Source organism: Corvus moneduloides, chromosome 18, assembly GCF_009650955.1.
Source record: "Corvus moneduloides isolate bCorMon1 chromosome 18, bCorMon1.pri, whole genome shotgun sequence".
Taxonomy (NCBI): Eukaryota; Metazoa; Chordata; class Aves; order Passeriformes; family Corvidae; genus Corvus; species Corvus moneduloides.
In genome coordinates this window covers 10,162,274-10,188,871 of record NC_045493.1, presented here as the reverse complement: position 1 = coordinate 10,188,871, position 26,598 = coordinate 10,162,274, and the positions used below count along the sequence as shown (strand labels likewise).

At 53.8% G+C, this 26,598-nt stretch overlaps 1 protein-coding gene across 3 annotated transcripts in view; it reads left to right on the top strand.

Moving 5' to 3' along the window:
- The window catches only part of SGSM1 (small G protein signaling modulator 1), a 36,629-nt gene extending 11,833 nt beyond the window's left edge, over positions 1–24,796 (top strand). For 2 of the 3 annotated variants that reach the window (XM_032127819.1, XM_032127820.1), the window contains 23 exons: positions 1,690–1,852; positions 2,620–2,772; positions 3,296–3,363; positions 3,489–3,634; positions 4,064–4,195; positions 4,725–4,849; positions 6,559–6,626; positions 7,000–7,163; positions 7,556–7,685; positions 8,932–9,102; positions 9,979–10,117; positions 10,386–10,450; positions 10,816–10,961; positions 11,502–11,630; positions 12,072–12,254; positions 13,957–14,028; positions 14,534–15,115; positions 15,832–15,956; positions 17,120–17,202; positions 17,457–17,566; positions 17,836–17,932; positions 18,293–18,460; positions 18,820–24,796. In XM_032127819.1, the coding sequence (XP_031983710.1) occupies positions 1,690–1,852; positions 2,620–2,772; positions 3,296–3,363; positions 3,489–3,634; positions 4,064–4,195; positions 4,725–4,849; positions 6,559–6,626; positions 7,000–7,163; positions 7,556–7,685; positions 8,932–9,102; positions 9,979–10,117; positions 10,386–10,450; positions 10,816–10,961; positions 11,502–11,630; positions 12,072–12,254; positions 13,957–14,028; positions 14,534–15,115; positions 15,832–15,956; positions 17,120–17,202; positions 17,457–17,566; positions 17,836–17,932; positions 18,293–18,460; positions 18,820–18,908 (3,308 nt within the window). In that variant the 3' untranslated portion in view covers positions 18,909–24,796. The remainder of the gene's footprint in view (positions 1–1,689; positions 1,853–2,619; positions 2,773–3,295; positions 3,364–3,488; positions 3,635–4,063; positions 4,196–4,724; positions 4,850–6,558; positions 6,627–6,999; positions 7,164–7,555; positions 7,686–8,931; positions 9,103–9,978; positions 10,118–10,385; positions 10,451–10,815; positions 10,962–11,501; positions 11,631–12,071; positions 12,255–13,956; positions 14,029–14,533; positions 15,116–15,831; positions 15,957–17,119; positions 17,203–17,456; positions 17,567–17,835; positions 17,933–18,292; positions 18,461–18,819) is intronic. The other variant, XM_032127821.1, reaches the window with a different exon arrangement.
- Positions 24,797–26,598: the final 1,802 nt, after the last annotated feature.

Genomic DNA, 26,598 nt, shown 5'->3' with positions numbered 1-26,598 from the left:
GTATTTCAGCCACAGAGCATAGGGAAAATGAGAGAGATGTTGGATCTTCTGGCAAAGCCATGGAGCAGTTTGGGTTGTATCTTATTTGCAGCTGCACATAATCCTGGGGCAGGTGAAGCCCTCTGGGCTTTGGGAGGCCTTGTGCAGGGCCTGGTTTCAAAGCCAGGTGTCCATGCAGAGTCTTTGCCTGGCTGCTGGGAGTCAGCAGGGCTGGGCTGGCCCAAATCTGTTGTTCTGCCAGCACAGGCCGTATCTCACCGGCCCTCGGATGCTGCTGCTCGGCACCGAGCTCAGGCACGGCACGGAGCAGGGCGAGATAATGAGCCTCTCACAGCCTGGGAGCTGCATGGAATGCCTTTTTCCGTGTCTCCATGGAGCTGTTCAGCTGTAGGGAAGTGTGCCTTTCCAGGCAGGAGGTGAAGCAGCATCCGGTGGGCTCAGCTTGGCAGCGCCGGCTTCCCGGGGAGGAGGGAGAGGAAGCTCGTTGTCAGACCTGGATCAAGGGTCTGAGGACTGCGGGTCCGTGTGATTTTCCAGTGCTTTGATCAGCCTGTTTAATCAGTCAGTGTTTGGTGCTAGACATCCATCCTGAGCCTTCCCAGGGGACTTTGGGAATGAGCTGCAGGCAGAGCCTGTGCGTGTGCGCATCTTTCTGTGGAGTCATCGCCGGCTCCCGGGATCCCCCCTCACCATAGCAGGGCAGGGATGGTGTCTGGGGCTGTCTGGGCACTCACTGGGGTTTGGTGAGTGCCTTTGGGCAGAGTCCAGGAAACAGAGTCAGGCAAAGCCTTCCACAAGGACTTAACAAGTCCCTGTGTCCCTGAGTGCTAACGGAGTCACTGCTGAGCCAGGAGGGTCCCCAAAGCCAGACTGAGCTGCTGGCATTGCCTGTGGTTTATCCCCAGGTTCTTTGTTCCTTTCAGTTTTTCAGAAAAATGTTTGTATGGACACAGATTTTTTGGGGAAAACTGCCCCATTTCCCTTGCTGCTTTAGAAACCCTTAGTGTGCCTGTCCTTGCCTCCTGAGCTTTCTCCTCCTCACTTGCACCATCCCAGCACAGGGAGTGAAACCTCCTGTTTCAGCCGTGCCCATCCTTCAGATTGGGCCAAAGGGAAAACATCAGGGAGAGGCTGGTTTCTCCACAATCCATGAGAAACCCACAAGGAGAGTGTCAGCCTGTTTGCCCAGCACAGCAATTACCCTGGAGAGGCTGTGATGTTTGCTGTTAATTCCCGTGTGTGATGGGGTTAGAATTTCCTGAAGCCAAGGTGGGGATGTCTCTGCCTTCAAATTTACTGTCTGAGGAGTTTTAGGAGCTTGTGGTTGCCCCATCCCTGAAAGTATCCAAGGCCAGGCTGGATGGGGCTTAGAGCAACCTGGTCTAGTGGGAAGTGTCCTGATGAACAGTCCCTTTCCTGATTCCTTGTAGCCCCTTTAGATCCTGGAAGGTGCTGTGAGGTCTCCACACAACCTTCTCTTCCCCAAGCTGATCAGCCCCAACTCTCTCAGCCTGACTCCACAGGGAAGGTGCTCCAGTGACGCTGAGGTTGGCTCAGCTGGGTAGAGCGTGGTGCTAATAACTGTGTGCTCCATCGATGGGCCAGTCACTCAAAGAGTTGGACTCGATGATCCCCGTGGGTCCTTCCAGCTGGGAATATTCTGATGCCATGGTGTGTGCTCTGCTGCAGCCGCCGTGGAATGCTGCGTGCTGTTCGGGCTGAAGCGGAGGGCGGCCGGGTTCCTGCGCAGCAACAAGATCGCAGCGCTGTTCATGAAGGTGGGCAAGAGCTTCCCCCTGGCAGAGGAGCTCTGCAGGAAGGTGCAGGACCTGGAGCAGCTCATTGAGAACGCGTAAGGCACTGCTGTGGCTGCCAATCCTCTCTGCTCACTCAGGTTTTGGGGTGGGAGGTGTAGTTTGGGTCCAGCTTGAGCCTCGACGGGAGGAATTGCTCCTTCAGTCTTGTCCTGGGTTTTTTATATCTTGACCAAACTGGTTGCTGTTCTAGGAGACTGAGTTGTGGTTGTGGTTTAAGGAGGGGTGGACAAGTCCTAACTCCCTCTGTGCCTGCTCTGGTGCTTCAGGGACAGCTGAGCACGTTGCTGCTGAGCTGTCACAGTTTATGGACCAGTTCACCAAGCCAGCTGGAACCACGTTTGGTCTGTCTCAGTGTGCAGGGCTTGAACCTGCAGTAATTCAGCTGCTGTTTGGGAGAGGATTACTCATCCTTGGACAATTAGCAGGGAGATGGATGGAGCAGCTTCCTGCGGGCAGGAATTTTAAGCTGTCCTAAGATGAGCTGCTCAGCCTGTGAGCTCAGCCATGGAAAGATGTGTGGGCTAGAGGACTCTGCTGAGGGAGAGCAGAGTTCTGGGGTGTCTTTACAGTGGGGAATGGATTTAGTGAAGTCTGGTTTCAAATGCAGGCGTGGCCCCTCTGGAGCAGGGGGTGGGATAGACACAGGGAGCACCTCCAGAGCTCTGTCCCAGGCAGTTCTCTGGGATCCCCCCATCACCACAGCCAACACCCCCAAACCCCTGGTGGCAGGAGTGCCCTGGGCTCCCTCAGAGTTCAGGGATGAGCCTGTGGTGGTGTTGTCTCTTGTCTTGTACCTCCAAAGGCGAAACCAAGCCCAGGGTGTCCCGGAGAACGTGCGCAAGGTGCCGAAGCTGCCCAACCTGTCTCCTCAGGCCATCAAGCACCTCTGGATCCGCACGGCCCTCTTCGAAAAGGTCTTGGATAAAATCGTGCACTACCTGGTGGAGAACAGCAGGTGAGTGCTGGCACAGGCCACCCATGTCCCTGTCCGGATCACTGCCAGCACCCACCCCTTCATGGCACTGGGGGTGTTGCTGGCTGAGGAACAACAGTATCCATGTGGGCCAGGGAAGTCCCTGGATGGCACAGGCCAGCTGTGTCACTCAGTACCCATCATGGGGACTCTGATGGATACCCTGCTGCTGGTGATCACTCCCTAAAATACAGACAGGCCATGCTGGCCCTGGTGGTGGCTGGGTTGTCAGGGCAATGCAGCCCTGATTCCTTCTGGGATCTGCATGCTGAGGTGTCCTGGGAGGGTCTCCACTCCTGGGCAGGTTTGTTAGGAGATTATCATGTGCTGCAGGAGGGTGGCTGTTCCCCAGGAATTTCTCAGCTGGCAGAAATAGCCTGTTTAGGGCTTTTTGCCCTCTCCCCGTAAGGGGAGATAGAGAAAGCAAAGGGCACGACAGGGATTTAAACCCACTGTCTATAACTTCGTAGTGCTCCAGCATTCTGCTGTCCTTTACTTCTTCTAGTAAGTACTACGAGAAGGAAGCTCTCCTGATGGATCCTGTGGATGGACCAATTCTTGCATCTTTATTGGGTAACACTTTCCCTACTTGCTTTCCAAACCCGTGCTCCCAAATCTATGATCTGCAGATCGGGGAGGTGACCGCGGCCGTGGGATCACGGATGGCTCCCTTACATTTGGGGTGTTCCTCTCCACAGTGGGGCCCTGTGCACTGGAGTACACGAAGATGAAGACTGCTGACCACTTCTGGACAGACCCCTCTGCGGACGAGCTGGTCCAGAGGCACCGGATCCACAGCTCCCACTGCCGCCAGGACTCGCCCACCAAGCGCCCGGCGCTCTGCGTGAGTGGGGGATAAACCTCTCTGTGCTCCTCCCAGAGCCACAGGATCTGGGTTCCCTTTGCTTGGAAAGGCCTGTGGAGCCCTCTGATGAGGGAGGTCTTTGAGGCAGAGGTGCTGGGAACATGGTCCATGGAGAGCACTGGCGTGCCAGCCCCTCATGGCACTGCATCCCAGGGTCTGTGTCCCTTGGGAACATCATGTGTGAACAGCAAGCTGAATCTGCTCTGTGCATTGCAAACAAAACTCAATCCTGGGGCTTCTCTGAGCTCGGACAGAGCCAGGAATCCCCTTAGAGCACCCTGAGGAAAGGATTTCTAGTAGTGACTCTCTCAAGTGTATAAGTGAGGAGGGAATGAGGTTCAAGAGAAGCTTTTGGGAAGCCAGAGGGTGTCTGTTCTCACCTCAGATTTGTGGGTGTGTCTCTTGCAGATTCAGAAAAGACATTCCAGTGGCAGCATGGATGACAGGCCGTCCCTGTCTGCCAGGGACTATGTGGAGTCCCTGCACCAGAATTCCCGAGCCACTCTCCTGTACGGCAAGAACAATGTCCTGGTGCAGCCGGTGAGTTCGTGCTGGGAAACCTGGGCTTTGAAACCCTGCTCTGCTCCCCAGCACCTCATTCTATCCCACATTGCTTTTGGGTGGAGAAAAGCACGTTTTTAATCTGTGAGGACAGTGAGTGGACTGTGTTTGTGGAGGTCCTGGTGATATGGATTCTCCCAGTGGGGTGGAAGAGCTCTGCTTCAGTCTAAGTAGAAACTCCTCTCCCTGCCCATTCTTTACCACAAAACTCCTTCTCCTGTCCCTTCCTGCTTTTTGCAGTCAAATAAATGAAATGCAAACTGCTTTTAGGTGGAGCTGTTAAGTTTTCCTTGCTGGGCAGTTGCTCTCAGCCCTTTTCCAAGGCAGTGAGGTGTCCTGGAGTCTCTGCTAGGAGGTTTTCCAGCAACACAGTGGGTTTCTTACTGTTTGTGACTGGGTGGGCTCAGGGGCAGCAGGCAGGGCTGTGTGAGGGGCCAGGACTGGGCTCCAGGGCTTTGTGCTTCTGGCATCTTCCAGCTCACTCTGTCCCCGTGTTTCTTTTCCCAAGAGAGATGACATGGAGGCAATCCCAGGATATCTGTCCCTTCACCAGACTGCCGACATCATGGCACTGAAGTGGACCCCCAACCAGCTGATGAACGGCTCCGTGGGGGACCTGGACTACGAGAAGAGGTGACTGGCTCTGAGTGTGCCAGGGCAGGGGGGGAAAAGTTCCCCTGGGCCAGAGTTTGGATCTGGTGTGCAAAGCCATCAGTGTTTTCCCAGAGCAAAATCACCATCCTTGAGCCTAGAATGGGAAGGAGGCTGGGAGAGGGTGGCAGGAGGTGGTGTGAGATGTGTCTCTGCTGGGAAGTGCTCAGTGAGGGAATGGGGCTTGTTCCAAAACGAACAGAGGGGTTTCATTAATTGCCCTGGGGGATTTTCTGAGGGGAACGCCCTCCCCTCCCTCCCAGGACACAGTGCTCCCAGGTTTATCTTGGCTGTTGTCATCTGGGGACCTGAGGAGCTCATGGGCAGGGAAGAGAATCTGTGGGAGGGAGCAGGAGCAGCTCCCTGGGGATCAGGCTCGGTGACAGCTGTTTGGTGGTGCTGTTTTGGTGATCCTGGTGCAGGTATTCCGAGTTCCTTGGATTTATCCGAGTCCCTGGAGCTTGTTCTTCCTGAAGTCTGCTCCCTTGGCTTGGCAGGCAGTGTGGCCATGCCCTTCTCTCCTGGGGCACTGCTGGCCTTTCCTTTGCCACCTGCAATCCTTTCACAGGCCTTGCAGAATCATGCCATGTCCCAGTTTGCCTGAGAAACAAAATCCCTTTCCAGCAGCAGATGCTCCAGGAAAATGGGAGTGTTTAGGACACTGATGCTTTGACCTGGAGTCGAGATCTTCTTCAGCAAAACTTGGTCTCAGTTCTCTTCATTGTCAGTTGTAGTTTTTCGGGTTTTGTTTACCTGTGTTCTTTTCATCTCCCCTTTCTTCTTGGCCCCTGGGCTGTTCAGTTGTGCCTGGTACCCTCCCCTAAAATCTGTTTTCATCTCTACACTCCTTTTCTGAGTTCTCGTCTTGGGCATCAGCCTAAGCTCTAAAAATTTCCCAGTGTCAAGACGTGACCAAGGAAGAGAGGAGGCAGATGGCACAGTAAGTATGACTGTACAAGGAGTGACTCTTGCACACCTTCCTGTCCTTCACTGCCTTCACGAGCTGTTTTTAATGTTATTTAAGCACTATTTTTGTGAAGGCTGCTGCTGCTGCTCAGAATCTGGAAGTTTGCTTGGTTGCAAAGAAGTGGGATGTGATTGACACCCTCAGACAGCAGCTCTGAGCTCTCCAGAGGAATGAAACCCTGCCCTGTCTGGTGGCTACCAGCTCTCCAGCATGTTCTAGATTTGCTCAGACACCTCGAGGTGCCTGTGCTGAGACAGTTCTTGAACAGAAGCAGCTGAGATCAAATGTGTTGTGAGCTCTGAAAAAAACCCACAAATTGTGAGGGTTTACTTCCCCGAGCCAGGGCAGAGCAGCAGCCCAGGTTTGGACCTCACTGCACATTTCCTTAGGGCTCTGGGGCTGCTCCTGGTGGATTCTTGAGGTGCCCAGAGTAGCCAGGATCCATGGACACATTTTCTGTGTCTGGGAGCAGTGTGAGGGTAGAGAAACCACCCAGGGCAGGTGGGACAGGACTGGCCCTGGCTGAGCTGAGGTGGCAGGGACAGTTCCTGCTTCTGGAGGGATGTTGTCGCTCATCAGGCTGGCATCACTGCTCTGGGATCTCATCCTTTCTGTGGCTTTGCCTGGTTCCAGGGTATCTGGAGCAGGATCTGGAGCTGCCACAAGCAGCAGTAGAGCCTCTCACATCCCTGAGGCTCACAGCTTCCCTGTCACTCTGTTCCAGCGTGTACTGGGATTATGCCATGACCATTCGCCTGGAGGAGATCGTGTATCTGCACTGTCACCAGCAAGGTAAGGCCAGAGCCGGGGCTGCTGGGGGCTGTGTCACCCTGGCACTTGATCCCTTACCTCTGGGGAGGGCACAGGGTTCTGCTTTGGCTGCAGGACAGATGCCCAGAGCTCGGGGTGATCCTAGTGCTTCTAGGAAAGTCTTTCCCCCAGCTCCTGGCTGTGGTGCTTGGCTGGGAGTGCTCCCTGCTCTGATTTCCAAGGGGGTGATCCCAGCAGGCTTTTTCCAGGGCCTGTCTTATCCTGGACTTAGAGAAGAACCCACACTAGGAAGAAAATCCTTATTTTCCATTCCCTGAGCTTTCCTGCCCTCTGCCTTTCGGCCTGTGCTGTTTCTCTCGCTGATGGGTGCGTCTGCTCTCGCTGTTGCCAACAGTGGACAGTGGTGGCACGGTTGTCCTGGTGAGCCAGGATGGCATCCAGAGGCCACCTCTGCGCTTCCCCCGTGGAGGGCACTTGCTGCAGTTCCTGTCCTGCCTGGAGAACGGCCTCCTGCCCCATGGTCAGCTGGATCCACCCCTCTGGTCACAGCGGGGAAAGGTGGGTGCCTGTTCCTGCTGGGCTTCCCGTGTGGATCCTCTGCCTGGCATTAGCGGCTGCTGCGTTTTAAATGATCCCCTCCCAGAGTTAATAAGGAAAGTGGGCTTAAAATGTGGTGGTTTGGTTTAGCTCATGGCCTCACCCAGCTAAAGAGACCTTCTGGAGAGCTGGGGAGGGTGGCGTGGGACAGCTGCCCATGAGGGTTTGGTTCTCTGGGCTGTACTTAGGCTGTGCCCAGCAGGGTTATGGATTCACCTGCCACTGGAAACTTGATCCAGAGGCTGATCCAGCCCAGGGAATGTGCAGACATGGCAAAGCATGTGGGGCAGGAGCTCGGGAAGGGAGTGGTTGGGCCTGGGGTGTCTTGTGAAGGGCACGTTCTGCTCCCCCAGGGGAAGGTGTTTCCCAAACTGAGGAAGCGCAGCCCCCAGGGCTCCTCCGAGTCCGCGTCCGACAAGGAAGATGACGAAGCCACGGATTATGTTTTCAGGATCATCTACCCCGGGACACAGGCGGAGTTTGGTGAGTGCAGGGCATGCTTTGGGGGGTAGTAGGAGTCGGAACACGGTGCTGGTGGGCACGGGGCAAACCAGGAGGTGGTTCCAGGGAAGGGGGCTCTGGTTGTGTCAGTGCTGCCTGATCCTAAATGTCATCGTTCCTCCCTGGGAGGGTGGGGAGGCCCTGGCTCAAGGTGCTCAGAGAAGCTGTGGCTGCTCCATCCCTGGAAGTGTCCAAGGCCAGGCTGGATGGGGCTTGGAGTAACCTGGGCTGGTGGGAGGTGTCCCTGCCCATCATCTCTAAGTTCCCTTCCAAGCCCAATCATTCCATGATTCTGTGGTGTTTTTTATTCTAACCTTCCACTTGCTACTGAGTGCTTTGTTTCTGCAGCTGCCCAACAGTGTCAGTGGTCAGAAAAAACCTCTCTTACACATAATTTCAGTAAAAAGATTCACCTCGGTCACTTGGGGGCCACCTTCTGCCATCACAAGCCCCCAGGGCTGATTCTTCTCTTGCAGTCCCCAGGCTGCATTAAATCCAGTGATGTTCTGTCAAGTGTGGCTTCTGCAGCATAAAGGAGAGGTCACAGCACCCTGCTCTGGCTGCTGCCAGGCTGCACCCACCTGTCTTCAGTCCCTAACTCAAGGGAGGGGATGCTGCTGGATTCTCCAAACCAGAAATGCCTCTTAGTGTGTGGTGGTGAATGATCTGAGCCTGGCTGAAATGTCTGTACGTTTGTCCTCACTCTTCTGTGAGATGCCAAGAGCGATTTTCTGACCTCTGGGGACATCATGGGTGACTTTATAAGGGGGAAAACATGAGTTTTAGGTAGAAGACTTGTGGAGTGTGTGTTTAAAAAGCCCTGAAATCTGATGGAAACCTTTTTCCTGTATTTTGGAGGCTACGAGGGAGAAACTACATCCGCTGTTACTCCTCCATAATGTCAGCTGGGATTATTATTGGTTCTCCCTGCCTTCAGCTGACTAACACAATTCAGTGAGTCAGATTAAAACCTGATTGAAGCTAAACCAGCAGATAGAGATGCTCCCTTCCGTGGCTGCCTTTTGATCTACTCGTTAAAATTCCAGGCTGGGGTCCACATTTTCTGGGAAATGAATTGCTGCCATCTCCTCAGCTGGCATCATGACAGCCTGTGCTGTTCCTGTGCACCTCCTCAGCCAGGGGTGCAACTGCATCATTCTCTCTTCTCCACAGATTCTTCCTTTCTCCCTTTTTCATTTGTGCCCTTGTCCTCTCTCCGTGTCTCTAGTTGCCATTAATGGTGCTTTTCACCCATTCCTTGCACCTGTGACTGCTGGGAGAGGGAAGATCATGAAGATTCCAGCTGGAAGCAAGATGGTGGTGATCCCTAAGTGGTGTCTGAGTCTCCCTGGCACATCCCGAGCTCTCCGTGCTGCTCTGGGCACCTCTTGGCATCAGTGTAATGAGCTGTTGGTTGGGTCTGGTGCTCAGCTCACCTGTGTTGTCACTTGGCAGGTCCTGCAGAGCTGTCCCTGTCACCACCGACTGTCACTGACCCTTCAGCTCAGTGGGAGGGGAAGGGACTTTCGTAGGAATAATTCAGTATTTTTCCTGCCAATGTCAGTTATTCCTTATCCCAAGCAGGGAGAGTCAGTGAGACCATGGGAGAGTGAGGCCACTCTTGCCCAGCCAGAAGATGAAATTTCTACCACAATTTAATTTCCAAGGAGGGGTAAAACGGATTATTCCTCATGGCCTGGGCTGTGTGTGGGTGGTACCTGAGCAGGACCTGAGGCCTTTGCAGCAGCACTTTGAGTTTAAGGAGGGATTAACAAGTGACAACATGCAGAGCTCCTGCTGTCCCTCTCAACCTCCTCATCCAAGTCTTCATCTCCTGTCTTGTGATTTGGATGCTCCCTTCTTTCCCTGAACTTTGGAGGGGATCCTTTGAGGGATGGGCCTTTTCCCTCCCAGTAATCGGCTCTTCCTGGGACAGCAGCTGATTTCAGTCCTGTTTTCTCTGCTCTCTGCAATCTGTGTTGGGTGTTGGGTTTCTGCCTTGGACAGCATGAAGCAGTTTAAGATCAGCTTTCTGAATTAGCTGGTTAATTAGCGATGGTTCTCTCTCATCAGTGCTCTTTGTTCCCTTTCCTCCCTCCTGAGCTCACCAGTGCTGTCATTCCCTGTGCTGGGTCCTACTTGGTTGCTGGAGCCTCCTTGGGAAGAGTGTGGGATGCTGCATTTGCCAATCAAAGCTCTCTGTTGGGCCCCTGTAGCTCCCGGACTCCAGGCCAGTGCCAGGCTGTACCTGATGCTCCTCTCTGCCCTCCTGCAGTGCCCCAGGACCTGATGGATGCTCCAGGGGCTGTCCTGCCCCCCATGTGGCAGCCCAGCACCCGCAAATCCTCCTGCTCCTCCTGCTCCCAGAGCGGCTCCTCCGACGGGGGCCCGGCCAATGGCTGCAGCCACGAGAGGTACAGGGACAATGGGCACAGCAGAGCCAGGGCTCAGTGTCTGAGGACCACGGCAGGGTCGGTGGGATGTGCCTCAGGTGAGGCTTGTCCCTGCATCTGGGACATCTCAGCTGCTCCATGGCCTGGCAGCAGGAATTGCTGCTCTGGACCTGGGCAGCGTCCCTGGTGAATCTCTGCAGGCAAAGCTGGATCAGTGGGATCAAAGTCAGGCTGAGGGGATGCACAGGAGCATTTCTTCTCCTCACATCCCGCTGGTTTTTGTTGGCAGAGCTCCGCTGAAGCTGCTGTGTGACAACATGAAGTACCAGATCCTGTCCCGGGCCTTCTATGGATGTGAGTACTTGTCACCTCCCTGCTGCCTTGGGATGTGTGCTGGGATAAGGGATGAGATCCTGGGCTCTGCGCTGGGAGTAGTGCTGGGGCAGCTGGCAGTGGTCAGGGGAACTGGGACCAGTCTGCTGCACGTGCTCAGGGTGGGGAGCAAACAGCTGCCCTCTGACCCTCAGCCTGGAGCCCCGTGAGCAGCAGCACTGGGGGTACAGCATGAGGGACCTGTCCCAGTAGATTCCCTGCTCTGAGGGCTGGGTATGGCTGCAGGGGGTCTCCCCCAGGGACCAGCCTCACCAGAGCTTTCTCCTGCTCTTCATCCTCGTTTTCCCCGGAGTTCCACAGCTGAAGGTGTGGTGTTCCTGCTGCAGGGCTGGCCTATTGCAGACACCTGTCCACGGTGAGAACCCACCTGTCGGCGCTGGTGAACCACAACATCGTGTCCCCCGACGTCCCCTGCAGCGCCAGCGCGGGGCTCACCGTGGACATCTGGCACAGATACCTGCAGGACAGCTCGGTAGGGCCATGCCCTGGGGACACACCGGCTCTGCTGGGCTCAGGGAGCCCAGGGCAGTGGCACTGAAGTGGGTGTAGCATGGGGAGGTGGTCAAACACGTCAACAAGTTCCTCAAGGAGGGAAGTCAGCCAGGCTGTCCCAGGCTGCACAGAGCCTGAGGCTCCTAATCCTTGGCACGTGGGAGCTGGGGAGTGAACACTGCTCTCCTTAAAGTGCTTCTGCTCAGAGCCTGCCTGCAGCAGTGTCTGTCACCCAGGTTCTGCTGTCCCGAGTGGGCTCCTGATGTGCTGCCAGGTCAGAGGCACAGCAGTGGCCCTCAGTGACTTTTGTGGGCCACTCTCTGGTATGGGGAGCTGAAATGCCCACCCACAGCAGCCTCTGGCTCTACTTAAGCCCAGGCAGGGCTCTGAGGGATCATCTATAGCAGATGGGCAGCAGGGCTGGGGGTGGTCGGGGTGGTGAAGGGTGGCACAGCCAGGCTGGGGACACTTTCACATCCAATGTACTGGCTGTGTCCCTGACCCCAGGCTCTTCCCACAGAGTTACAAGGACCAGGAGCTGCTGCGGTTGATCTACTATGGCGGGATCCAGCACGAGATCAGGAAGGCTGTGTGGCCCTTCCTGCTGGGCCATTACCAGTTTGGGATGACGGAGGCAGAGAGGAAGGAGGTTGGTGAGGGTGTGCTGCCAGCTCAGCAGCCCAGTGTGTTCACTGGTGTGCCCTGGTGCTGCCCAGTGGAAGGGGCTGTTTGCAGAGCCCACCCCGTGAGCCCACTGGGCCTCATGTCCACTCTGGACTGGGCTGTAGGTAGGAGTGGGACAAACACGTGGATCAGCAGGAATTGATCGCTGGCCTGTGCAGCTCCTCATGTTCAGTGCCTTGTGCACCTTGGAAGGGCAGGGAGGAGGTGGATGGGCATTTCTCCATCCAAATTTTGGCCACATTTTGTGGGTCAGGCACTGTGCAGGGTAAGGGATGACTGTGTCCCACCCAGCCACAGTTCACACGAATGTGCACCCCCCTGTGCAGGGCTGCTTGGGGCAGAGGAGGGGCTGGTTTGGGGCTCTCCAGGGACAGCCATTCCCAGCCCCTGTCCCCCTGTGTCCCAGGCTGACGAGCAGACCCGGGCGTGCTACGAGCACACGATGGCAGAGTGGCTGGGCTGCGAGGCCATCGTCCGGCAGCGTGAGAAGGAGTCCCACGCCGCAGCCCTGGCCAAGTGCTCCTCGGGGGCCAGCCTGGACTCCCACATCCAGAGGATGATGCACAGGGACTCGACCATCAGCAACGAGGTGAGGGTGTGGGGGGCTTGGGCAGTGCCCACCTGGAGTCGGTGTGGGATGGAGACACAGGTCCTGCCCATCCTCCTTCCCTGACCGGTGCCCACCTGTGTGTCTTGTCCCTTGCTGTAGTCTGTGGAAGTGAGATACTCATGGGGCACACGAGGATTAGCTCCATGGAAGATGGTTTGAAGTAGGGGTGAGGAGGAAGACCATGTTCCTGGCACTGAGGGGCTGTGAAGCAGGACACTGGGCTTCCCGGCTCCCTTTCCCAGCATGGAAGAAGCCTCACTACACCCTCAGTGCACTGCCTCATCCATGGGGACACCCAGCACAGTGGGACTGGCTTTTAGCAATGCAGTGAGGAATGAGATCCACAGCTCAAACCAAAGGGTGTGGAGGGAAAAGCCTGTGAAAGAAAATGCAGTCCTGGGAACAGTCCAGGGAGTGTTTCTATGAGAGTTTTGTCCTTGGAGGAGAAGAGCCCAGCATGGCAGAGCATTCCCTGGCCTCAGGCTGCTGTCCCAGAGGTGAGGGGAGGTGAGCGCTGGAGACTTGATCTGCTTCCCTCTGGGAAGTTTGTGTGGGTGCTTTGGGGAAGAGATGAGCTCAGCCCCAATCCTGCAGGCTACGTGTGTGCCCAGAGAGGGAGAGATGCAGGGAAGGCAGGTCTGAGCCAGGGCCAGGGTGGAACTGGATAATGCAGCTCTCAGGGTGAGCAGAGGTGCTGCTCCGTTGGCTGAAGCCCTGGGAATCATTCCCATCCCCTCAGTATCTCCACCGTGGCTCTTCCTTTGTACCCACATGTGCCTGTTCTGGGAACAGGCACTGGGAAGGGAGCTGGCAGAGTGAACACCAGCGAAGTTTCCCCCTTTTCCCATCTCAACCTGAAATTTCCTGTTTTAAGTGCTCCCATAGCAATGGAGGAAAACTGTCACCCTTCCTCTCTCCACCAGAGCCCTGCCCAGCAAACACCCACAATACAAGGGTGGGGACAACTGCTGTTCTGATTGTGCTGTATTTTCTTAAAATCCTATTGTTTGTGTGTGATGTCATGGCCTCTGCTCAGTTTATGGGGAGGACTTGCTCCCATTGAGGACTGGTTGCTCAGAGGGACCCCACGGAGCTGAGCACGGAGCTGGTGCCTGCAAAGCCCAGCCCTTCCCTCTGTGCTTCAGCTGGAAACCAGAACAGGGTGCTCGTGACTTTGAGAGGAGCTGCTTCCACTGAGCCTGGCTCAAAACATCAATATTTGTCCTTGAAGAAAAGGAAAAAAGCATGAATATGCTTGGAGGGACTGTTTTATAGCCTGACTTCATCGTTTATGTAAACTGAGCTGGGCTGAGCTGCATTGCTGCCAAATTAGGACAGAGATTTGTAGAAATTTGCACTCCAGGGAGGCAGTATGACCTCTGTGCAGGCCAGAGGAAAGCAGCTCCTTCAGACCTAACTCACAGCACTTGAACAAGTGCACTGGCCTGGGGCTTTGGCTTTGTCACCTTCCCAGCAGTGTCAGGGGCTGAAGCAGAGCACTGCTCTGGGTGATAGGGCAGCACTGATGTGACAGCAACACCCTCCATGGATCAAATATGAGAATTTACTGGATGCGTTTTCTGCTTGTTCTTCACCTGCAGAAGTGCCACCTCTGCTTGAGCTCCCTCACCCCGACCCTTTTTCTTTTCTTTCTCTCTGCCCTTTCCCCTGTCCCCTACAGTCCTCGCAGAGCTGCAGCTCCGGCCGGCAGAACCACGCCCGGCTGCAGAGCGACTCCAGCTCCAGCACCCAGGTGAGCACCTTGTCCCTCCTTTCCTTGACCCCATGGCTCTGCCTGGGCTTGGGCCGACCCCTCACCACAACTAAAATGATTTCTGGCAAACAGAACCAGTGTTGGAAGAGGTAAATGAGTCCCCAACCTGCTTTGGAGCTATTAATGTCAGAACTGTGCTCTGCTTGTGGTGCTCAGTGTTCAGCTCTGCCCTGTGGCCTCGCACCTGAAGGTCTGTGGCTGCTCCCCCTGCTCATGCCCAGATGTTTTACACCTGTTGAAATTTCTGCCCAGTATATAATGCCAAGAAAAGCATAGTCCTTTGGAGCAGGGATTTGTGGGCTTGGGGCTGTGCGAACGACCAAGCGCTGGCTCAAATCCAGGGAGAAGAAGCTAAAGGGGGATTTTCCTTCCTCTCCACTGCTGGGAACACGGGCACTATGAGTGCACAGCTCTTGGGGACACAGTGCCTGTGTTCCCAACACTTGCTGAATGCCTGGGATGTCTTCCCACTCACCCTTTGCAGGTGTTTGAATCTGTGGATGAGGTGGAACAGACTGAAGTAGATGCTCAGCTGGAAGATGGCAAACAAAGCAAGATCCCCAATGGGACAGTTCCCAATGGCACATGTTCCCCGGATTCTGGGCACCCCTCTTCCCAAAACTTCTCCATCACATCGGGGTTCTCTGAGCGCAGCTTCAGTAACGAGGACAGTGCCCTGGAAACCACCAAATCTTCATCCAGCTCCCAGGGAAAGGCTGCTGGGTCCGATGTGCCAGCCCCACCTGACACAGATAGTGTCCAGCAGGAGAAGCTGCAAGGCCAAGACAGCCTGGAAAGTGAATTTCCCACTGGTGGAACCGTGGACTTTGTCCCTGTGGGTAAAGGCTCAGCAGGGCTCCTGCATGACAGTGACACCGTGGCCCTGACTGTGGTGGAGAGCTGGGCAGACAGCGAGGCTGAGAAGCAGAGCCTGGTGGAGAGCGAGGACAACCTCTCCGAGGAGCCGGAGATGGAGAGTCTGTACCCACAGCTGGACTCTCTGACTGTCACTGATCTGACCAGCAGTGAACCAGCTGCTCTCTCCTCCACGGGTGTCACCTACTCTGTAAGTACAGACCTGTCCGGGGGGGGGTTCTTCCTGGGTGCTTCACAGGACCACAGAATCCCAGAATGGTGGGAAGGGCCCTCTGGAGATCATCCAGTCCAACCCTCCTACCTGGAGCAGATGACACAGGAATGTGTCCAGGTGGGTTTGGAATGTGTCCAGGTGACACAGGAATGTGTCCAGAAAGGGAGACTCCACACCCTCCCTGGGCAGCTGTTCCAGGGCTCTGCTACCCTCCATAGAATGAAGTTCTTCCTCACGTCAAGGTGGAGCTTGTGTTTCAGTTTATGGCCATTGCTCCTCGTCCTGTCACTGGGCACCACTGAACAGAGTCTGACACTGTCCTGTTGGTGCACAGTTTGGGATGTTTGTATGGATTGATGAGATTCCCTCTCAGTCTTCTCCAGACTGACCAGCTCCCACAGTGTCTCTTCATGACAGAGATGCTCCAGATCCCAAATAATCTCTCTGGCCTATGCTAGACCCTCTCTGGCAGCTCCTTGTCTTTCTTGAGCTGTGGAGCCCAGAACTGAACACCACACTCCAGATTGCCTCACTGGGGCTGAGTGGAGGGGCAGGATTTGCATTTGCCTGCAGTTGGGCATAGAGGGGCTCCCACCTTCCACCCAAACTCTGCCCTGTCGCCCCACTGTCCTTGCGACTCTCTCCTTGCTTTTTACTGGAAAACAAATCAACTCTGCTCTTGTTTTGGGCAGCCAGAGCTGCTGGACATGTACACAGTGAACCTGCACCGCATCGAGAAGGACGTGCAGCGCTGTGACCGCAACTACTGGTACTTCACCCCCGCCAACCTGGAGAAGCTCCGCAATGTCATGTGCAGGTGGGGGCTGTGGGGGGCTTCCCGGGATTCACCCGCAGGCTGGAGCCTCAAACTGTGTTGTGGTTACTGAGTTTTGCTCCTTGCCTTCCTCCCCCAAATCCTCTCATCATCCCAGTGCTGGGGCCACAGCTCCAAGGACGCTGCGGTTCCCAGACTGAGGTGTCTGGCTGTCCTTCCCCTGTCACTGCTGTGTCCTGGGGTTTTGGCCAAGGCAGAGGCTCCCTGGGCTGCCCAGGAACCCAGTGCAGCCTGCCTGCTTTCTGAACTACGCCTGGAAAATGTTTTAATGAGGATCAGCCCACAGTGCTAACGTAGTGTTAATGAGAGAGTGCCTGAAGCACCGGAATGGTTTGTGCCTGCCCAAAATCCCGGGAAAGAACCAGACCTGGGTGCATTTCTGAGTCCCTGTGACTCCGAGCTTGCCTAGTGACATTCACAGAGTCAGACCAGCTCCAGCTCAGCCGCTGCTGCACAGGCAGCGAAGGATAAAATATTATCACTCATCTTGCAAACATGAGGAGAAGCTGCTGTTCCATCAGTGCTGTCACTTCACCCGACAGCCAGAGCTGGAGATCTCTGCTGAGATTAGACCTTCAGCACAGCACATTTTGGAAAACCAGTGGTCAGGCTGGAAAAGATCCTTCCCTTGTGCCAGCAGCAGATCTGAGTCCTCTCTGAACACATTTTGCCTTGCTACCAAATAAGGGAAGATATCCCTGCAGGGCTGGGTGCTTCCTGGGACACTGGGAATGGGAAGGCGAGGCAGGCAGTGTCTGCAGAGAGAACCAAGAGGATGAATGGAGGGAGAAGGATAAGAATGAGAGATTAACAAATTCTATCAGTCTCTGCCCTTTAACCAATGACCCCACGGTTCTGTGCTTTCCCACTTTGCTTTTCCCTGTGCTGATTTTCCATGCAATGGCCATGGCACGGCCCTGGATTGACCCTGGACGTGGCCATAGCAGGGTGTAGATCCAGGACTGTGCCATGCATGTCCTACCTGGGAGTCACCACAAGAACTGAGTAATTTGCAGCACAGGGATAACAGAATGAACAGGTGTGATTTGCCCCAGCATCCTGGGAAGGGAGACAGGGCATGGGCAAAGGAGGTGGCAGGTGGTGGCACTCAGGTCCCAGGTCACCTCTCCCGCTCTCTCACACAGCTACATCTGGCAGCACATTGAGATTGGCTACGTGCAGGGGATGTGTGACCTGCTGGCCCCTCTCCTGGTCATCCTGGATGATGGTGAGTGGGTGGCTCTGCTCTGCTTTCCCTGTCCCTGTGTGTGGGGGTCTGCTGGGGGGATCTACCAGGTTGGAGGTGACCCTTTGCAGTGGAGTGCTTGGAGGCATGTGGAGCGGGATCCTGTTTGTCCATGGTGCTGCCTGGCTCCCAGGAGCCCACCTTGGGGCCAGGGTGGGCTTTTGGGAAGGATGTTGCTGTAGCAGCAGCAGCAGTGCCTGTGCAGCCCAGCAGTGATATCTCTCCTCCCTGCACAGAGGCTCTGGCTTTCAGCTGCTTCACCGAGCTGATGAAGAGGATGAATCAGAACTTCCCCCACGGAGGAGCCATGGACACCCACTTTGCCAACATGAGGTCGCTGATCCAGGTGAGGGTTCCTGGCATGGGGATGGTGGCCCCTCACACCCAAGAGGGGAAGCTGGTCCTGGAGGGGCTGAGGAGGGGTTTCAGTGCTGGGTAGCAGGAGAGACAGCAGGGGCTCTAAGGACAGCCTGGAGCAGTGTGTGCCAGGAAAGGGAGGGAGGAGCTGGTGGGAGCTGATGCAGTAGGAGAGCAGTGGGATGGAGGGAAGTAGGCAGAGGGATGGCCGGTGCCTTGTGTGTGCATTCCTGAGTTTCCTTTTGCTTTTTTTGACAGATTCTGGACTCTGAGCTCTTTGAGCTGATGCACCAGAATGGGGATTACACTCATTTCTACTTCTGCTACCGATGGTTTCTCCTGGACTTCAAGAGAGGTGTGTGCTGAGACCACCCAAGGGTGGGGCAGGGTCCGTTTCCAGGCTTCTCAGCAGCTTTAAACTTAACTTGGAATTCCTTTTCACTTTTCCCTGGTTTATGTCTGGCTGATTGTTCTGTCTAGATACACAACCTGTTGTTCCAGAGCTGCTGCTGAGCCTTTCCACGAGTGTGTCCTGGGGCCTGTGTCACCTGCTGCAGGGCAGAATATTTCTCCCTACAGATGACTGATTTACTGCTTCCAGCTGGAGCAGGTTCCTGTGGGAAGGAAGCACCCAGCATGTCTCCCCAGCGCTGCTGTGAGCTCTGAGGGTCAGGGTAGGGTGAGTGGAGTGGTAACTGCTGTTCTCTGCTCACAGAGCTGGTGTACGACGACGTCTTTGCCGTCTGGGAGACCATCTGGGCTGCTGCTCACGTGTCCTCTGCTCACTACGTGCTCTTCATAGCCCTGGCCCTGGTGGAGATGTACCGGGACATCATCCTGGAGAACAACATGGATTTCACAGACATCATCAAGTTTTTCAATGGTACAGCTCGTGCTCTGTCGGGCTCAGTTTGGGGCAGCTGCTCGGGTGTGGGCAGCACGTGGCTGGCTGTGGACACATCTGGACAATGCTGGAAATGTTGAACACACCCAGAGCTCTGAGGGGTCTGGTGGTGCTGGGATCCACCTGCCCTCCTCAGCAGTGGCCAACCTGGACGTGTTGAAGGGAGCTGGGGGTTGGGCTGTGCTTCCTGCTGCTTTCCCCATCCCAAGGGGCTGGTTAAGGATGGCTCTCCAGAGCCAGGTGTCCCTGCGAGGTTTGGTTGGGAATGTGGGCAGCAGAGCTGTAGGGGTGGGGGCTGCTCAGGTCTGACCTGTCCGGTCCCTCTGTCTATGTTCCAGAAATGGCCGAGCGCCACAACACCAAGCAGATCCTGAAGCTGGCTCGGGACTTGGTCTATAAAGTGCAGACTCTGATCGAGAACAAATGAAGGACCCTGGGGCAGACGAGGCACGCAAAGAGCCGGGACTCCCCTCCGATACTTCCTCCCTTCTCCTGTTTCTCCAAGTGCCACACCTGTGGGACTCAGGTGGTGGGACATGTGCTGCTGTGTGAGCTGGGAGTCCCCTGGGCTCAGCACAGGCCCCGGCTCAGACCTTCTGCAGTGACTCAACCAAAGATCCCTCCAGGTGTGTTCCTGTGCCGGGAGCAGGACCAGGCAGTGGCTTCCTGGCCTTGGAGGGGCAGCAGCTGCCATGGCCACCAAAACTGCCCAGGCATTGCCACATCCCAGGGCAGAGCTGGGGGAGCAGAGCTTGGTGGCACAGAGGGAAAGCTGATTCCTTGGAAAGCTGCTTCCTTGGGCAGCCCTTCCCTGTGGTGTGGGAAGGCAGCCAGCCCTGCGAGCTCGGGCAGCACAGGGATGCTGCCAGTTCTCAGCTTCCCACCAACACAACGAAGTTCTGCCAGTAATGGGGGGGACTTTGATCACAGAAACTCCTCTTTTGATCTTGTCCCTCAATGCATTGCTTCCCCTTCAGTATTTTATTTTTTTTTAGGGCGCTGTTTTCTCCCTGGGATTTTACATTGTTCCTACAGTATCTGAGCACACAAGAGCTTCATGTCTGGATGGATTCTCAGAACAGCTCCAAATTCAGCATTGGGGTTTATTTTTCAAAATCCAGCCTCTGTAATGTTCTCTGAACGCTGAGAAATCTGGTCCCGACCTCCTCTGGGAACTCCAGGCTGGCGGTTTCCTTACCTGCCTTACTTTAGCTGCTTGTGGTAGGAGTCTGGTCTCCTTGTTGATCCTCTGAGCTCCTGTGAGGGAAGGGCTCCTCAGAAGGCAAGTCAGAGCTCCTAATTATCCTGACTTTCCCTCTGACAGAGCCTGTCTGTCCATTAAGACCGGCAGCTCGAAGCTCAACAGCTCAGACAATCCCCTTGGTGCCTGGGGGTTTCCCATGTGCTTCAGGGCTGGCTGTTGAGTCCCCTAATCCCACTGAGCATCTCCAGTTAGGTCTTGGTGGACTTCTCCCACAGGCCTGTGAGAGGAAACTAGCCCAAGGTCCCTGAGTGGTCTTTGCTTTGGGAAGATGCACTTGTGTGGCCACTTTTCCTGTGGCACAGCCTGGAGCCCACTGCATGAAGTGCCTCTCCAGCTGCTGTGTCCCACACAGGCTGTCCTGCAGAGGCTTTGGAGTCATTTTTCAACTCAGGTAAAAACAATACAGGAAAAGGAGAGGGGTGGGTGGATGGAGGGCCCAGCCCAGCCGGGGAGGGCAGTGCTGGGGGCACTGGGCTGGAGCTCTCTCTCTAAGGGTACTTTCTCTCAAGTTTTGCTGCAAAAATTTGTGTTCCTCCCGGGTGCAATGTGTGCTGTGTGTGTGCTCTCCTCTGGCCCTGCTCCTGCCTTGCTGCTGGAGTGCTCCCATGGGAGGGAAAGGGGCCCTTCCTTCTCCCGTGGAACATCTGTCTGTGCTGGTTTGTGTTGGCTCGTGGCACGTGTCAGATGTTGCTGGCAGAAAAAAGGTGGTTGTCAGTCTTCACCAGAGAAAACTGCTGCTTCAGGGAAGGCCTGAGGAGCGTGGTGGAGTGGTTTGCTGTTTCTGAGCAAATCAGCCATTTCTGTATACTGGGACATGGAGGTCGCAGCTGGAAAAGGCAGTGGCACATCCTGAACCCTTTGGGGAAGGGGCTGGGGCAGGAGGAGAGCAATGGGCAGCCCTTCACTCCTCATAATCCCAACTGATGTGTACAACAATCTGGGAAATTCCCTGAAGTAGTAAAACCCCAAAAGGTGCTGGGCTGTAGTAGCATAGGAAACAAAGAGCTTGAGATCTGCCAGTTCCTGTGAGAATCTTTCATCTTTCCACCAAGCAGAGTGAAAAGCTCGTGTCCTCCCTCCTTCCCAGGCTGCTCCTGTTCCCTCAAGGTTCTAGGACAGATCTGTCACCTGTCTAGAGGCAAAGGGAAGCACTCTGTACTCCCCTTCCTGAGGGACAGGGACCCACAGGTCACCTGAAACACCACCTGACCAAGCAACGTCACTGACACGTAACCGTTCAAGCTTCATTCCTTGGTTTTTAAACAAAAACAGCCAAGAAATTCTGCACAATATTTGCTGTCTGTATTAACTGAGAGTGTCTTTGGGCCGCTCAATAGCAGTGTTTTTTGAATCATTTCTGGGGTGGGGGGGAAAGTATTTATTTATTGATTGTACCTGACTGTGTGTCCTTGTGTGCTGGCGTGTGAGTGCGTGCTGTTGTGCAAATGGAGATAGAAATTTTCAATGTTATTTACAATATCTTGTAAATGTTTACCAGAGAATCGTGTCTATATATAATATATATACAGTATAGAGAGAAAATATGTGAACTAAGTGGGTTATTTTTTGAGGGGGGAGGAGTGAGAAATCGTTTGCTTCTGAGAACTGTGTGGTTTCTATAGCACCTGTTCCATGATGTGCCAATCTGTCACTGTCCCTGTGCTGGGAGAGTTGCTCTGGTGGGGCAACAGGAAGCTCAGAGCAGAGCTAGCATCACAACCTCGGTTTGGCTTCATCTTAGTTCTGACTTTAAGACTGGACAAGAGGAAAAAAAAAAAAAAAAAAACCAAAATGAGGGAAAAATAATATTAAAAAGTTTTGTTTCATCTGTTTTGCTGGGCAGGTTCTTGTGCTTGTGGGGACCCACAGTGAGGCACCACCAGGAGCCTGGGGCCCTCTTTGATGGTTAAAAGCTGCTAAGAAGCTGAAAAGCAAAGGTTTTGCTGTGCAGCTGTTTGTGGGCCTTCTCTGGCCTCAGCCTCTCCTGCCTGGCTCTGCCCCACTGCCGGATCCCCACGAGATAAAGCCTTGTTCTGGAATTCTGACAGTGGCAATCATGGCTGTGGAAGCCAGCAGGGATCTCTCCCAGCCGTGCAGCCAAGGATGGCCTGTTTGCCATGCAGGAGAGGCCCATCACCAGGGAATGCTTGTCCATATACAGTAATCTTGTCTTGGGGAAGAGGAATGTCTCATCCCAGCAGCTCCGTGCAGCTGAAATCCACCCCCCACAATGGCACTGCCAGCCCAGGACTATTTTAGCCTGTTATTGGCTCTGTGGGACCAGGGACTGGAGCTCTGTGTTTTAAACTGACAGAGGGCAGGGTTAGATTGGATTTTGGGAAGAAATTCTTTACTATAAGGCCCTGGCACAGGGTGCCCAGAGAAGCCGTGGCTGCCCCATCCCTGGAAGTGTCCAAGGCAAGGTTGGATGGGGCTTGGAGCAACCTGGGAGAGTGGAAGGTGTCCCTGCCCATGGCAAGGGGTAGAACTAAGTGATCTCTAAGTTTCCTTCCAACCCCAACCGTTCCATGACTCCACGCTTTCTGAGGAGACTGCTGCACTCCTCTGGGTGCAGCAAGGGTTGCATGTGCTGCCAGCCCATGTTCTCTGCTCCAGTCGCTCCAGAGCTGAGCCTGAGGAAGGATGGGCTCCATGGGCTGAGAGTTCAGCTCCCATCACACCCTCACTCCAAACCCTCACCCACGTTGCTGTGGGGTTTGGGGTTTGTCTCAAGCTCGAGCTGCTGCTCAGATCATCTCGGTGTGTGTAAATCCACTGCGTGTTTGTGTCCTGGCCCTGTGTTCCCCTGAGGGAGTGACAAATGGATTCTCTTCCTGCATTTGAGCTTTCTGCTCATGCAACCTTCCAACGAGCTCCTGGTCCCCATCTCTTTTGGTGTCACCTGTGCAGACCCTTTAGAAGTTGTGTTTGTTCCTAAATGTGTGATTTTCCTAGTTTTTCTCTTGCTGTGTTGAAGTCTCTGAATCGCTTTGCTGTGAACGTTTTTCATGAAGACTGAGAGGGGTTTTTGTGTGGGAACTTCCTGCTGCCTCCCTGTCCTGCTCTCATCCAGCCCCTGGCATGGGGAACATCTCTTAACTCATCCAAATGCTCCTCATAGTGCAACGTGAGCCAGCAGTGTGTCAGCCCTTGTCACTGACAGGTAAAAAACAGGCTGAGAGATGGAACTATTGAAGAGGTGGGTGGGGATCACAGACCTCATCCCAAAATCCCATCCTGGAGACACAAGCCTTGTGGCCAAGAGCAGTTTATGGGACGAGGTTCTTCTTATTTGTTCTTTATTTATTTATGACTTACTTTGCCTGACTATTTTCCCTCTCTTTCCTGGTTTATCCTGAGGTTGGTCCCCTGCACTGAGAGCCACTGTGGCCCATGGGGCTCTGACCGGGGGGATGGGACCAGTTTTGGGATTCTCATCATCTTAAGTTTGCTTTTGAAATATCTTACAATATCTAAATCACTTTTCTCTAGAGGCCCAGTGGGAGCCTCTAAGCCTTTGATCAGTAGGACCAAAATGATGGTCATGTCATCAAAACCTCTGTCTTATTTCTCATTCCGTTTGGGAATTTCCCCGAGTACTGAGCAGTTCTGGGCTTGTCTTCAGCATTTTACTATTGTGCAAGCACAAATTGATAGAGCACAATGTAGAGATGGGAGTTCCAACCCTTCCGAGCACTGTGGAAGGGTTGGAACTCGCCAGGACCTGTGTCAGAAATTCCTATGAAAGCTTTTTCAGACACCCTGAAGGAGATCAAATGCCACTGATTGTTCCTGCTGTTCCAGAGATCTCACTCAAGGTCAGCATCCTCATTGCCCTGAATAATCAATATTTCACTGATGAAGGCATCTAAACCTTTGTGGTCCCTGGTGACACCACATTTCTTTTCTCTGGTGGCCACATGGGCCATGGCTGAGGCCATTTGGTGCCGTAGCCTTACACGTTCACACAGCTCATTTTGTGGATTCCTTCTCAACTTTGTCCGAATCCTGTACTTCCCGGAGATTGTGCGCGGTTGGAATAACCATGGAAGTCTTTTAATGTGTCTAATCTAATCCAATTCCTAATTTAATTTTAGATTGGTGATAAGCATATTCCACCTTAAATTCCCGTGCAGTAGTTTAATAGCTTCCTTTTATAGATGGATTTTGCACATGGAGGCTGAGCAGAGCCCACGGATGGCGCTGCAGGGGACGGTCCCTTCTCCATGGTGGCTCCTGAGCCACCGGCAGAGGGACATGACCAGGAGCAAGGGCACTTTGCATCAGTGCTTTGATAAGGGGGAAAAAGCACCATTTTATCCTTTTTTTAAACTTTTTTTAAAAAAATGAATTAATGCTGAAATTGAAACTATGCACAAGATCTTAAATACGTGAAAGTTTTAGGGATGAGTATGGTTTTGCTGCTAAGGGCAACAAAGAATTGAAAATCTTGATCCTGGATACTGAGAGACTAAAAAAATGTCATTGTGTGACTATGTAAGAGCGACTTAAATTCTCAGAAATTCAGTCCCTCTGGAGAGTAATTCCCAGAAGCCGGGGAAGAAACTGTTTTCCCAAACAGAATTAAGGAAAAGCTTTGAAAATACAACGTGGATGTTACCTCAGACCCATGATTGTTACTCCCCTTGTTCAAGGAGTGTTCTGGAGAGGGTGACAGGGTGTGACAGCCATCGTGGGGGCTCTGTGGGACAGGGAATTACCCCTCAGCACAGGGATTTGAATGTATCTGGTGTCCTGGCATTAGACTTTTCTGTTGCCCTACACAGAATTGCTGCTTTTCTCTGTTGGATGCCATTTTGGTCTCTGGGAGTTGCTCGATCTGAGCTTAATGAGCACTTAAAGCTTTTAATCTATTTGTAGAAGTGCTGCTAATGTTCTTAGGTTATCTGAATTCCACACTGTGGTATAATATCTATTTTATATTATTTTATTCATGCTTTTAGGTTGGTTTTTTTTAATGTAAACTGTTCATTATTGTTGTTGAGAAAGAAAAATTAAAGCTCTATTCTCTATGGTTAATGTATTTTCAATTCAATCAGATCCTGGTGGTTCTTTCCGGCTGCGCGGTCCCTGGGAAGGCAGCAAACAGGGATACCCTGAGCAGGGAGTGCCCAAAATGCTCTGTATTTCCACAGATTCCAGAGCCTTCTGTTGCTCATGGTGAGTGTCCCCTGTCCTGGGGGTCCTGGGGCTCCTTTTTGCACCCTCCTTGCCCTCACAGTCTTTGCTTTGCCCCATCCCATGCCTTGGCCTTCTCTGTCCAGCCTTGCTGACCCTGTCCCTGTCCCTCTGGGCAGATGTGTGGCAGTGACACCTCCTTGGCTCTGCTGGCACTGTCACCTCCATCCTACCTCTTGCTGTACCCCCCCTGTAATGCAGAGAATTTAAACTGATGGTGAAACAGAGCAATTGAAGAGGAGGAAAAGGGCTGGGCCAGGTCCTTGGTGCTGCATGGAGTGAACTGCCACAGACAGGGCAGATGGGGAGGTGACAGAGGGCCCTGGCATGGGGCAGCCCAGAGCTGGGACATGGTGGTGATGGTTTATACCTGATCCTGTGCTGCCAGCCGGAGTGTGCAGGAGGTCAAGGAGTGCATTCTGCAACGGTGCCCAAAATGACCTTGGACTTGATCTCAGCATTTCCTGGATCAATCTCCAGACCTTTAAACTGGCACTGATAGGATGGGCTGCGGTGCCTTTTTTGGAGGGAACAGGAGGGACAAGTTTTTCATCAAAAACATGAGGAGGACAAGCTGCCTGTGGTGCCTGCCCCTGCTCAGGGCTGGCACTTGTCACCCCTCTAGACTCCACAAGATCCTTGGGTGCTCTTCCAAAGGGGGATGTCGTGTGTGGGAATGGGGAAGAGGTGCCCCCAAGCAGCTTTCTGTGGTGTGGGTTCCTGCACTGCTGTTGGAGGCAGGAGGGCTCCACATCCACCCCAATGTTGTGTTTTAAGCAGCACAGAATTTAACTGCATTTCTAAAAATGGCAGTGCAAGGAAGGCTGGATGCTCGCTCCAGATTCCTGCCTCTACATACTTATGAGAAGAGGCTTAATTAAATAAATCCTGGTATTTAATTAATCCTTAATATGTTTGCTTCTTGAGGCATGTTTGCTCTAATGGCCCAGCCCCAGTTTCCAGTGCAGGCTGAGGTTTGCAGCAAGCTCACAGCTCAGAACTTCAAAAGCTGATGAAGACACTCCCCAAACATGCAGAGTTTGCAAAATGTCAGGGTGGGATTCAACCAGCCCTTGCAAATGTGTTAATTACCTGATATTAATTGGCAACCTAATCACCAGAGGCCACATCCCCAAGGTGCCAAAGCAGGAATGCTCTTTGTTCTGGTGCGGAGAGGCTGGCAAAAATCCTACCGTTCAGATGGAGGAAAGTAAATGATCCTAAAAGTGAATTTCATTAATTTTTAACTTGGGATAGTTTCTCACAAAAGCAGCTATCCTGAGATTGTGCTTTGAAGTGCATGGAAATTTCCATCAATTGCCACCTCCATGCAGGGCAGGAGACAGCAGCTGGTGAAGCAGCCCCAGAGAGGCAGCAGCTCTCTCCTGTGCAGGAAGAGAAACCATTCCCACCCCTTGCCAACAAGGGCTCTTCAGGAGATGTTCACCATCAGCCAGGGTTGGATTATGAGAGCTCCTCCAAAGGGTGGTGGCAGCCCCAGTTTTTTCTGTGCTCTGTTTTGATCCTCTGCTCCATGAGCCCAATCCTTTGGCTCCTGAGCTGCTGTGGCAGATGAACCAGTTTGGCTGTGGCCCGTGCCCAGGGCTGGCTGTGATGGGGGGCACTGGGGGCTGTGCTGGTGAGCCCAGCTGTG